Source organism: Chanodichthys erythropterus, chromosome 15 (genome assembly GCF_024489055.1).
Source record: "Chanodichthys erythropterus isolate Z2021 chromosome 15, ASM2448905v1, whole genome shotgun sequence".
In the NCBI taxonomy this organism is placed as follows: domain Eukaryota; kingdom Metazoa; phylum Chordata; class Actinopteri; order Cypriniformes; family Xenocyprididae; genus Chanodichthys; species Chanodichthys erythropterus.
The window spans coordinates 7,640,515-7,654,697 of NC_090235.1; the positions used below are offsets into that span (position 1 = coordinate 7,640,515).

A 14,183-nucleotide genomic window follows, 5' to 3' on the forward strand; every position below is an offset into this window, starting at 1 on the left:
GTGGTGGAGCATCCATTGGTAATGCCTTAACTTTGCAATTTCCAGTATTGCATCCTTTTCATGAGCATTTAATCCTTTTTTACTTTTCAGTCTGAGTTAAATCTCTTTTTATATCACTTATAAATGATAAATACAAAATTAATAGTAGTTATTAAGATTGACATGGTTTGGAATTGGTAAAATGTGTTTGGAAAAAAAAATTTGATCAGAAAATCAACTTGCGTAATAATTATGCACAGCGTGTAGATATAATTTACTGTGTTTGCTTCAGCGAATGCTATGCTTTTTGCTATTGGTTAGGTTTAAGGGTTTAGTAGGTGGTACATTCATTTTAAAATACAATTAATACATTAACCTTTTAGCGCCACTCATAGGCTATTTCATTTCCGAACTGCAGAAATACATACAACAACCCACATATTAAAATGTTGCCAGATTCACATTTATCTGTTTATGATAAAACTGAATGTGCTTTCAGGCCCACTCACTTGACATTTCACTTTGAAAAAGTATTACGAAACGTGAAAGAAGCAACGTATTATCATTTTGCAGAAATGGGGCCACAGGCATGTTTTTCCTGGGTTGTTACAAAAAAATGTCTTAGTCTACATGACATGAGAAAAAAAATGGTAACGTTAAATACAGGGCTTTATATAAGTGATATTGACACATAAAATTGTGCTTATACTGAGGTGTAAAAACATGCACCTGTAAGATACTTCACTTTCACAGCCTTTGAATGAATAATAAAGTAACATTCAGTGACAGCTGATCCATTCCAGTGCATATCTGCAGTGTCTAATTTAAATTAACATCTATTAATTTGATGAACACATCCTTTCACGTCACATTGTTATGAGCGGGATATGATTAGCTGTGATACAGTAATGTCTAATGAGGGATGATGTTATTCTAACAAGACCAATAATTTAGAATTAACCTATCATAATATTAATTTTCATTCTGACATGCTGGCTAATTTAACTCATTTGCACAACATCAGTTAACTTAAGACATTCAGAGTCATGTCTTATCTGTTAGCATATGTGTTTTGGCACGTTGAACCCTAGTGCTAATGAGGGCAACACTAGTTTGGGTCATTTCCTATCACTGTCCCTGTCAGTAGAAGTGTCTAAAAGGCCAAAATCTGTTTACTGTGAAGCATTGCTAATTTTAACCTACCTGTAGCATTGCTAGCCTTAGCCTGACTTCACTTCTGTAACTCTTATGTTAAGGTAGTTATCTAATTTCTCAGCCTTGCCAAAGTTTTACAGTAGATGGTTTTGGACACTTGTCAGCTGGTAACCCTGGGAGCCAGCTTAACTAGCTAATTTCATTCTCTGTCTCTCTCTCAGGTTCACCATTCAGAGATGAGATCACGTTAGGTGTGCTCCAGCTGCAAGAGAATAACAGATTAGAAATCCTAAAGCGTCGATGGTGGGAGGGGGGGAAGTGTCCTAAAGAAGAAGACCATCGAGCCAAAGGTGAGTGAAACACTGTTATTATACTCATTAGCAACACACCAAAATGTTCTGTTCTGTTACTGTACATCTTAATTCCGACAGTACTGGTTTAATATGTGGGTTCTGGTACGACCCTGGATGTTTATAATCTCAAGTATGCAAGTGTGTATTTGTGTGAGCAAGTTTTGCTATTCTCACAGGGACAAAAATGTATCCTATTTGTTTTATCCTATTTTTTTTTTTCCTTTTAACCTACAATTTTAGAATACTAGAACCTGATGAATGCAAGGAAAAGATATTTAAAAGAGATTATATAATATCATATGTTATATCAGAATACCAATGTATTTTTTGATTAGGGATAGATATATGAATCAGTGTTGCCAAGTCCACGGTTTTACCGCTGACTTTTTTTTTTTTCACGGGTTGATTTCCACCAACGTACGAACAATTTCGGACGCCCTTAAAACAACACCCAAATCAGCCGCCCGATGAAGAAAATCGCATTTTGCTATTTTTGGGCTACTTTTGACAGGCCGTTGGGTTACTTTTGTTGTGCAGACCTGGCAACCTTAATACGAATACACAGATAGTCCTGTCCTGTCAGGTCCTTTTCCAGGCCTGAGACTCATGGAAATTAATAAAATCTTAAAAGGTCATGGAAATTTCTCTATATAAAGTCAATATAATTTTTTTCTCATTTTCAAGCTGCAGTCCGTAATTTTTTTTTTGGTTAAAAATGATCCAAAATCAATTTTTGATTAAGTACATAACCAGCCAGTGTTCAAAACTATCTCCTTACCTTAGCCCGATTCACAACAGTAAGCTTGTAATAATGTTTTATAATAAAATTATACTGGTGGAATTTCCGCGGGGAAATTCGAGCATGCAGCAGTTCGTCTTTGCGTCATTAGCTCACGTCTGTAAACAGAAGGAAGCAGTCCCTGCATATAGGATGCTGCTGATAGTGGATCATTTATAGCCTTTTCTCACAGCAACTGAAATGACAATCATCAGTGACAACTGGAGATTCATCCGTGGTCAAAAAGCAAAAGACTTCGGACTGCGGAGTGGCTACAGAAATTGAAATCTACAGGTAACGCTGATACACATAGTCAAGCAATGCTGATGTTGTTAACATTAACAATTTGAGATCAAAGTATAACGACAATAATAATTTGCAATATGAGTGATGCGATATGAGTTAGATTTAATCACCATTGGCAGCTCGATTTATTGTAGGCTAATGCTTTTTCCCCTCAGTTGGTCAGAACAAAAGTGTCATGTTACTTGTTCAGATGACATTTTCCAGTGAAAATTCCTATTTTGGTCATACTTCAAGACTACAATCTGTGATTCTGAAGTACAGTATCCACACCGGCATGGTGACTGACAGCAAACATTAGATTTATCCGCGCTGAGGAGCTGTGCCGATGCACAACGCACGTACAGATAATAATTCCGCATATAACTGCAATTGCAGGTTTCAAACAGAGATGGCGACTAAGAGGCAAATCTTACGGACAGCAGCTTTAACTATTTATTTGTGTATAAATTACTTTTTGTAAGTGCATTATCAATAAAAATTATTTTTATAAACATAAACATTGATTTAAATCTTGGAAATTCATTGGTCATAAAAGGGTGGTAATCCTGAATGTAGGTGTAGGCCTTACCTAGCCTACCCAAGTATATATTTTGCTATTCAACAATCATCTATTTTTGTTAAATCTAAAAAAAAAAAAAAAAAAAAAAATACTTTCACTCAAATCACACAAATATTTGCAGTGGATATTTGATTTCCTGTCGTTCTTTATATTGATGTATTATTGCATATAGGATGGAGTACATCCAACTGTTTCAAATGACAGATGCTCCACAGTTCTGCCAATACTGTGAGTGTTTATTTATGTGGTCTGGTGATATTTGCATTCTGTGTGTTGTAGACTCACACTGACCCAGGGGAATGGAGGGAAAATGGTAGCTATTTGGTACGCAGACATGTACACGCATGTGTGCCTATGAGTGTAATTTCTCTAGTGTGGTTTGCAAAGCTTTTTTTTACCAGATAGTGACATTTACAGTCTCTCAGGGTTATTTACAGGTCTGTAAGAAAATGTCAAATAATAGAGCTTCAAAATAATATGAATGTTTTTGCAATTCGGTACTTCTAAACCAAGGATTATTCTGGGTTTCCTCTTATTCTTGCACACACACAAAATTTGTTAGTTGGTGTTTTTCTATAAATGAATTAATGCTCTGCATCACTGGCAACTAAACAACCTGATTTCTGGTTGAAAGATGGCCAGAAGTTCCTGTTCTAAACTGTTTTTGCTTCAAGATCCAAATTTTAATAGTGACCCAACAGAGAACAAAAATTGATCATCGTACAAAATCAAACCAAAATGAAACTGATTTTTTTTTTTTATTATTAACGTAGAATTAATAGACGGTAAGAAGATATTTCTCTTACCTCTTATACTCCCAGTGGCTCCTGACTCATTTTAGGCTCCATCCCAGATTAGATTTTTTTTCCCCTTAGTGTCACAACGCTGTTTATTCTTCCTAATATCATAAAAAACATATCTCAAAATACAGAATACAGATGTTACTTGCTCAAATGAAACTTATTCATGGTGGTGTAAAAGCACCACTGCATTGTGCTTTTTTTAACCAATTCATCAAAACCAATCAGTTCAGAACCAGACTTCATTCTTTCCGCTGATAACTCTTAGGAATACCACCCACACCCACCTACATCTCAGAAATGTAGTTTAATAGGATCCCTCTGGAATCCTGTAGGAATGCAGATCTCTAATCAGATCCACAGTGTGTTTGTTGAAGGACGGTTCTCTGTGTTACTCACATTGCCATGTTTTCCCTTCAGGTCTAGGTATGGAGAATATCGGCGGGATATTCGTGGTTCTGATATGTGGGCTCATAATAGCTGTTTTTGTAGCCATTATGGAGTTTGTGTGGTCCACGCGCCGGTCAGCCGAGACAGATGAGGTACGCCCTCACTCCCGTACTGGGTACTGCCCCGCCCGAAACCACAGACATGCACGAGTAGGTCACAATGCCAACCAGTCACGCCGTCTGTGTTTATGATGTAACTGTTGTATAGCTTTCAATTTATCGTACATATTTCTGCAGCTCAAACAGTGAGCATAGTGATAGCAAAAACAAGGTCCTTAGTTCGATTTCCAGGAATGCCTCTGTAAAATATGTACCGTGAATGCAGTGTGTGCAAGTTGCTTTGGATAAAAACATCTGCCGGAATCATGTATGTGAATTTACTTAAAGTATTAAGCTGCTTAGAGTATGAATGAATGCTACTGTAGACCATTTTATAGCATGTTAATTTAATTTAATGGAAAATTAAATATTTTTAAAACTGAAAGAAAATGCATGCCCATGCAACACTTACCATAATAGTGTATCACAGTCTTTGAGTTTCACAATATTTGAAAACAAAACATATTATATTCATTTTATTTTAGATAAATGGGAAAGTAAAACATGGTTGCTCTTGTTCTGAAAGTTTTATTTTGCATACATTATTCAATATAGGTAATTTATGTAGTTCAGGTGGCAGAACATGTCATTAGTAACGCGAAGGTCATAGGTTAGATTTCCCTGTGAGCACATTTACTGAAATCAAATATATTTTGAATGCATTGTAAGTCGCTTTCGATAAAATCATCTTCCAAATGCATTTTTACACCTGTTTATTAGTCCACCAGAGAAACCCCTAACTCAGTGGTTCTCAACCAGGAGGCCAAGGCCCACTATGAGGCCTCAGCAAACTTCCTAAGGGCCCTCAAGATTACTTGAAATGATTTAAAGCTGCAGTCCGTAACTTTTTTTGGTTAAAAATTATTATTTTGGCAAGTACATAACCAGCCACTGTTTAAAACTATTTCCTTACCTTAGCCTGATTCACAGCGGTAAGCTTGTAATAATGTTTTCTAATTGTATAGGTTTCTGTGGTAAATTTGAGCATGCAGCCGTTCATCTTTGCGTCATTGCGTCATGTCTGTTCACATAAAGAATGAGTCTCAGCTAGTAGGCTATATCATGTGAGGATGCTACAGGTGGCGCATCATTTACAGCCTTTTCACACGGCAACTGGAATAATTAAACTCATCATTTTGATGGTGGATTGTATTGTATAACAAATGGATAATTAGAGATTAGACTGTACAGAAACTGAAATCTACAGGTAACGCTAATACACACTAAATAAACATAGTCACGCAATGCTGATGTTATTAATATTAACAATTTGAGAGCAAAGTATAACAATAATAATAACTTGGACGGTTTGATGTGATATGAGCTAAGCGATCGTTAGATTTGATCACCATTGGTAGCGGGATTTATTGTAATGCTTTTTTTCTGGCAGATTTGTTACTTATTGTTCAGGTGACATTTTCCAGTGAAAATTCTTATTTTGGTCGTATTTCCAAGACTACAATTAGGGCTGGGCGATATATCGCATGCGATTGTCACGCGCATTTTGTCAGTAAAGCCGGTTCCCTGATTGCCGCTAAATCGCCATCACCTGCTTTCAAATGGAGCGGCATTTAATAGACAGAGCCGTAGATCACTGATAAGCCACGCAATATCGCGTTCATTATCGCAGATGTATCGCCTTCGATAATGAATGCGATATTGCGTGGCTTATCAGTGATCTACGGCTCTGTCTATTAAATGCCGCTCCATTTGAAAGCAGGTGATGGCGTTTTAGCGGCAATCAGGGAACCGGCTTAACTGACGAAATGCGTGTGACAATCACATGCGATATATCGCCCAGCCCTAACTACAATCTGTGATTCCGAAGTATGTGTACAGTATCCACTGGTGTGGTGACTAACAGCCACACATTCTCCTCAAAGCATTAGATTCATCCATTCTGAGGAGCCGTGCCGATGCACAACCCATGTAAAGATGATAATTCCGCAAATAACTGCAATTGCAGGTTTTGAACAGAGATGGCGACAAAGAGGGAAAACTTACAAACTGCAGCTTTAAAATAAGATAAAACAGCCATTAAAATAATGGGGCCTTCAAATAATGTTGTGGACAGTGGGGTCCTTGGAATCAAAAAGGTTGAAAAGCACTGCCCTAACTCTCAATGTATGTATCTCAATGTATGTAGTGATAGTGATGCCCACTTTAGGTAAATGAGAAAATAATGTTCTGTTTTCATTTTACTCCAGTGCCATCATTTCATTTGGTCCTTTCTATTTATATATTTCCCTCCTGACTCTCTTTCCACTCTCTCTTCCTCCTCACTAAGGTGTCAGTATGTCAGGAAATGATGACTGAATTCAGGAACGTTATCTCCTGTAAAAAGAACTCTCGATTGCGGCGCCGCCGACCCCTCTCGTCACAGGGCGTCCTTCGGCACCCAGCCCGTCTCCCTTTAGGCGCTCCCCGGCCCATACGGCTTGTGCGGGAGATGCGTCTTAGCAACGGCAAACTCTACAGTGGGACGGGGCCGTTAACCGGTGCCGCAGCAGGACCAGGACCAGGACCTGGTGGGGGCGCTGCGGAAATGGGCCCGGGCCCTCAGCGACTGCTGGAGGACCCTCTCAGTGCCAATGTCCCAAGCAGCACACCCGCTCTGGTCCCCACAGCGGCGCCCCGCGGCTGCACGCATGTGCGGGTGTGCCAGGAGTGCCGGCGGATCCAGAGCCTTCGCTCCACGTCCTCTTGTTCACGCATCTCGCCACTGGCCTCCGCCACATCATCTCTCCCACGTTTGCCGCCGCCGCCACCCCTCTCTGCCTCCAATACAAACACCGACAGCGAGGGTGGGAGCTCAGGCAGCCCACGCAGAGCCAAACCTGCACCCCCTCCGAGACCAGTGCCACCCACTAAAACTCCTTCTACTGATCTCCTCTGCAAGCAGGACTGAGACCGGCTTTTGTCTGGACAATAATTAATGTAAATGATTGCTGGAGGACAGATGGAATGACTCTACCCACACCTCCAGTCAAAGTGACCTCTGGGATACTGCAAATAAAGGCCATTTTTGGATGCAAAATTACATTAATGGACGCTGAGTGAGAGAAAGATGATTCAGCCATCCGCTTCCTGTCCAAGTGTCTGGTTTAACACCACGTCATTCAGTGGCACACAGAGAGCCAGTGAGGTTTGGCATACTGTTGAGACTATGTAATGCATATCCCAAGAAAGTATGCTATGCAACATGTCATAAAGGGAAACATGGAGGGAAACTATAAAGACGACTATCAGTTTTGCATAGAAGTACAGATCTTCTCCATGATTTGCAATGGGGGACTACACTTCTGTGAGAGGACGATGGAGTCTGAACCTAAAATGTGTGCACGTTGAACTGAAATGACTTTGGTGCGAATTCATTTTTTTTCTTTCTTTAAATATGGGGGAAGGGTTACAGTTCAGTTTCCCGAATTTCACTTCATTGTTTTCCTTTCTAGCTGTTTTCTTTGGTTTCATTCTTTTGATCCTGTTTTTTAAAACTAGGATATCCTGTTTTTTCCCTCTTGTTAATTTCTCTGAGGACAAAGTATATGGATTTTTGTAAGTTTTGATGGGTCGGGAATTGGATTTTCTGTTCTTCAACCTCTAAGATTACTCACCTGGTTTCAGTCTCTCATCTTCTGTCTTATTTAATTAAAACACCAGCTGTTAAAGGTTAAAATCAACATGAAACGGTATTAAATAAAAACAGTTTACTTCCATAATGTAATGCATTTCCAGGTAAAACAGGATATTCAAGAATGAAAATGAAGGGCGGGACTTGATTTTATGCATCAGGAATTGATAGGATCACGCTAAGTGAGCGTGTCAGACCTGAATGTCAGTGGAATCTCAGCAAATCCCAGTGGTAACATTGCCTTTTCAAATCTAGAGTTATTTACTATTTTTGCCACAACTTTTATTGTAACGTAAACTGGCATTAAATTGCTGCGTTAACTAATGGCAAGACTTTAGAAATGCTGCGTTATTGTACCTAGTACGGTAGTCTACAATAATGCCAGTTTGGCTATTGGTTAACATTAACTAATAGCCCGCACAGATGCTGTCAGCCGAACGGGAAAGTCATTTCAGAAATGAGAAAAGTTACATTTTTATTAAAAGTTATAATATTCAAGCAATTTTTTTTTCCCTTTAGAATAACGTGCACTGGTGAATCGTTCACAATAAGACCAAGAATGTGTGTTAGGAAACTAAATAGGATCAGTTTTGATTTCATGTTGATTTTAACAAGCTCTCCATCGATATTTGCAAATCGTAAGTACACAGAGAAATATTTCTCATCCCTGGAACAAGGACAACAACAACAAGACAAGACAGAAAACCCTTTATGAACCTGAAGGGGCATTTATCTGATTATGTGAGAGGACAATTAATGATGTTTTTCATTACAGAACTAAATGAGCCTCTATCATGAATGGTTTTTTGAAGTGCACTAGAAGTTGCTGTCTGGGTGCTTGTGAGATGCCAATATCCATTTATATCCAAAGTGTAAACATAGCAGCCCTGTTTAGAATCTGCAGCATTATAACATTTGTATGTTGGTGCTTTATGATTGTATGTGTGAGTGAGTGTGTGTGTGTGTGTGTGTGTGTGTGTGTGTGTGTGGGTGTTTGTGTCAAAGAGAGACGAAAATATGATAGTCATTTTTTAATTCAAAGCTGATTTTTTTTCTCATTAATTTTCAAAGATTTCTATACCAGTGCTTGAAGAATCACACCCACGATTAAGCAAACGATTCAGATTGTATTGTTATTAATATTCCAATAAAACTGTGGGGTTATGTAGGAGGGCTGTTACCCTCTTTCGTTAAATATATAGACACATGTTTGGAATAAATCAGAGTGATTCAAACTGTGACTTTTGCACTTGATGGTTGTTTCTATTAGGTTAAAAATTCTGAAGCGGTTTGATCGTTTTTTTAACAAAAAATCATTCTCACTAACTTATATTATTTATCATACATAATCTGTTTCGAATACGTTAAATCCTCACACTGTGTGACGTGACAATTCTGCGATAAACTATAAATCAAAATTGTTTTTTTCGTACTAACCTGCAACCACGAACATTCGATAAACGACAGGACATTTTGTCGGCCACTTTTTTAAGTGCCAAGGCCGCCCCCCTTAGTTACTGTTGCTTTGTCCAACAAGCCATGGCGCTGTCACGCCACGCAGAGTGAAAAATACATCGCGGAGCAAAGAGGATACTGACAACATGTCGACAGACAAGACAGAGCAGGTTACTTATGATATTAAAGTCCCAGCTTTCAAACTGTGTAGCCTACGTTAGTTATTAAAGAAATTCGAATAATAAATACAGTTTTGTGGCACTTTAGGGTGCGTTCACACTTGTAGTTCGGTTCGTTTGGTTCATTTGGTCCGGACCAAAGAAGAAAAAAAAAAAACATTTAGTCCTGGTCCGGTTAGCGTTCAGATTGGCAATTTTATCACCGAACCAAAAGATACCGAACCTTAAGGCATAGGGATACATTCACAACGTGTTTCGTCGGATTTTATGACGTGTTGCCTATTTTGAGACGGAACTTACCGAACATCCAAAACAGTGCTGTTTTCTGAGGTAAATGCGCTCGTTGTGTGTGCGTAGCGGGGCATAGCCTGCATGTGATGGTATTTTGGCCAGCTGGAAACTCGTGAAGAGCTTATAAAATGTGTAAAGTAGTCAAAACACCGGCGGAAATTCCATCCGTCACACACACAAATGATCTGCTCACTCCACACAATTTTTCTCCGCAACATTGAATTCTTTGTAACTAAACAAGATATAAACATCAACTACTTCATAATTGAGTTATTATAGTAGATGTTTTAATAGTTCCTATACATTTTTTGGAGGGTTCATACAAGACGTTTAACGTTATTTCTCTTTCTACATTCATGACAGCTCACGCACCATCAGTTAGTCGCTAGTGAGCTTCTTTTTTACAGGACATGAACGCAGCTTGAACATCAGACATGTTTTGATTGCCCATGTTTGTTTCATGCCGTGCAGCATTTTCACTTTCACTGTGGGTTGGCAAATTACTTGTCACGCCGGGTTTGGGCACAATTGTTGTTGCATCTCAGTGCATGTACCTACATAATCGAATGTATCCGTATGCTCAACAATTAAATGTTTGCATTCTAAGAAGGACAAGCACAGGTGAGTCACACTATACTTCACACTTTAAACTTTATTTAACCAAATATATGCACTAGCCAGGTGTCACCGACCTGTTCAACACATTTTCAGATGTCCAGGAAAGACGATATTAAAGCATTTCCACACATATTCTTAAGAATACTTGACATTTGCTCATGAATTACATAAGGGCAGCCAAGGGGATATGATAAGATGACTAAACAGAGCAGATGTCCTGATTTTGTGCTTTTATATGCGACAGAGAGAAAGTGGTTGAAATAACTGTACAAAACTGCCTTCCAGTGGTTGGCAGAAGCATTACCCCACTGATGATGCATTCATTGAGATGTTCTCAGGCTAATACAGAGTGTTCCTATGTGATGTTTTGGGTGTCTGAGGCAAAATGAGAAAACATAGAAGCACAGGCTGGCTTAGAGGAAAATACAGAAAAGAACAAAATGAGAGTCTATTTTTAAAAATGAAGTGACAAAACAGTATATATATAGAGATGCTGTAATCATGATTTTAACCACAGACGTGTTGTGCTCCTGATGTGATCCTTAACATTTTTGTCGAGTGGATTTTAAATGAAACTTTCAAACAAATTAAAATGTATTTTTTTATGTAAAAAGGTGTTTGTCTAAAATGCTCTGACTTTAAAATTAATATTTAAAATTTAAATATTTGTTTTATTATAAGAATTTTTTCTTTCAACTGTTTGACTTTAATTAAAGGTTAGATTTTGTGAATATTTCGATGAAAGTCTAAATGGAGAAATTGCAAAAACAAATTGTCAGTTTTGTTCGTATTTACTAGGGTGTCAGTATTTGTGGAGCCCACTGTAAATGTTGTTGCATTTTTCCCATGGGATAGAAAAATTAATTGGCGGCCAATTATAGCTGATTTTTTAAAATTATTATTACAAAATTAAACAATAGACCTAACATTTTCTAGCTACTGGAAATCTTACATTTGCTTAAATTTGAATTAAAATAAGTAGTTAAAGGCACAATATGTAACATTTTTGCAGTAAAATATCCAAAAACCACTAGGCCAGTGTAATATATTTTGTTCAGTTGAGTACTTACAATATCAAAATGTTTCCAACTATTTGTAAATCGTGAGAAAATCATGATTTTACCCAGGGTACGGGACATGTCCGGGAGTCACCTGTAAATGGCGTCACATCCGCGTTATCCTCGGTTTCCGGTTTTATTTTGTAGAAACCATGGAAACACCAAAGACACTTTAAAATATTACATGTTTTATTAGACAAGGGAACAACAGTTTGTTACATTTATAGACAGATTATTGTTATATAGCTCAACACGTTTAGTCTTATTGTTTAAATCTAGTTCTCCTAATTTTCCGAGAGTACCATGCATGATTTACCATGCCATACCATACCATACCATAGCATAATAAAATGCAGCTTTATTTTTACTAACAGTAATGTGGCCTCATTTCTGCTTGCAGACCACTCTGCCCTGCTCTGCTTCATACTACAGTGACGTTAATAATCGCATCCATGAGCATGATTTCTGCCGAGTCCCAACCCGATTCCTTTCCACCGACTGTGAGTTGAAGATGACATTTCCCAAGTATTCGCGCTCAAACTCTTTGTTTTGAATAGGTGACATCTAACTGTGAAAATCTACATATTGCAGCTTTAAAGTTTTTCTCCCATTTGGTCATGTTGTATCTTGTTTCCTGTCACCCCTCCAATGAAATAGATGCATGATGTCCCTGATGTATCTTGTGGAAGTGGTGAAAAATTGACAATGTTATTTGATGGTATTATGATATTCTACTTCTGACAGAAGGTACTATCATGATTTTCTTTTTGTTTTGTTTATTTCTTAGTCCTAGAATCTTAGATGTGTCAGAAACTGAAGAGGTAGATGTGAAGAATCCTGATTAATCAAAAAATAAAAGAAATGGTAAATCTGAATAATGATCCTGAATAAAAATCAAAGTCAAAATGACAATTCTTGAGAGCTGGACAAATAATTTTCCATAAATTGTCCCAAAATTATGGCATTGCATTATCCCTTACTATCCCTTAATCGGCACATCTGACAGTAGCTCTTCAAACTATATCTATGTTTTGTAAAAATATATAATATAATATAGACAACTTTCAGCTGGCCAAGAATTTTTGACAGCTTTCAGCAGTAACACGTTTCAAAATGTGTATTAACCTGAATTTTCTTTTTTTTTTTTTTCCTGGAGGGTAAAATATGTCTAATTTGGGGCCCTGTACTAGATAAGAAAACATGTGACGGCAAGTCGATTCGCTCGGTTCCCATATGCAACACCCTTGGGCAGCTATTAGCTGGGGGTAGACATAAATCAGAAAGTGGTAGGAAAAATGTGTTATCTTAAGGTAATTGTTTTTAGTGAACTGCCAGCAGTGTTGTTCCACTGTCATTCAGCTCTCCAGGGGATCGTTGTAAGAAGTATGAACACTTGTAAACGTTCATAGATGGTCATGTATTTCACAGGCATCTGTCTCTGTAAGGTGTTCTTGCAGGTGGGCAGACACAATATAGAATTCACAGATGAACCCTCAAATGTTCCTAAACAAAAACTAAGAAAATATTTTGTTGTTGTTGTTGTTTAAAAGGATAGTTTACCCCAAAATGAAAATTCTGATCATTCGAAACATGTATGAGTTTCTTTTTTCTGCTGAACACAAAAGAAGATATTTTGAAGAATGTCGGTAACCAAACAGTTGATGGGCCCCATTGACTTCCACAGTATTTTTTTTCCCCTCCATACTATGGAAGTCAATGGAGGTAAAGAGCTGCAAGTAGTGTAAAATACTTTCTCTCATGATGCCAAGTAAGAGAGAATATAAATACATTAATGTATTACAATTATAATACAATTACATTAATTGACATTGACAAGAGATTGTTGCATTCGATGGAGGAAAACAGAAAAGTACTGCTTTTTGATTACAAAAACCATTCTCTTTAACAACTCCCTTAATGATATTGAAGTCAGATCCCTAATATCAATTACTAACTCTATTCCTTATATTGCCTACTGTTCCTTTAGTGCTACACCCATGTGCAAGAAATTTTTCATTTTGACACTAGGAGTCAGTAGAAGCCAGATTATCCTCTTCCCCGCGTTTGATATGTCTTTTTATATGTGTGTATATATGTATATGTATATATATATATATATATATATATATATATATATATATATATATATATATATATAATTTCAACTTCAGTGTTAATATAACAGCCAAAATTTAGCTTTGTACTGGAGAACAGCCATAATTAGGCTATTTATATAGATATTTTGTTTAATTCAATGTTTAATTAGTTTAACCCTCTATCTATGGCATGGTGTTCGACTTTTTTGGACCTCAGACCGCCCCTTTAATTTTTTTAATATATATAATATCACCTGACATGTCTGTTCAGTGAAATAAGGGGTTGTTAGAAGTTGGTGTGGCTTTTTGTTTGGGGGTGGAGCAGTACTTTCAGGAAAGCAAAGCCATGGGACACATTGCCACCATTTGGTAAGATC

General features: G+C 37.6%; 1 protein-coding gene across 1 annotated transcript in view; it reads left to right on the forward strand.

Moving 5' to 3' along the window:
* Positions 1-7,386, forward strand: part of LOC137037100 (glutamate receptor ionotropic, kainate 5) — a 56,975-nt gene extending 49,589 nt beyond the window's left edge. Inside the window, exons 17-19 of the mRNA XM_067410895.1 lie at positions 1,356-1,484; positions 4,351-4,529; positions 6,766-7,386. Of these exons, the coding sequence (XP_067266996.1) occupies positions 1,356-1,484; positions 4,351-4,529; positions 6,766-7,386 (929 nt within the window). The remainder of the gene's footprint in view (positions 1-1,355; positions 1,485-4,350; positions 4,530-6,765) is intronic.
* Positions 7,387-14,183: the final 6,797 nt, after the last annotated feature.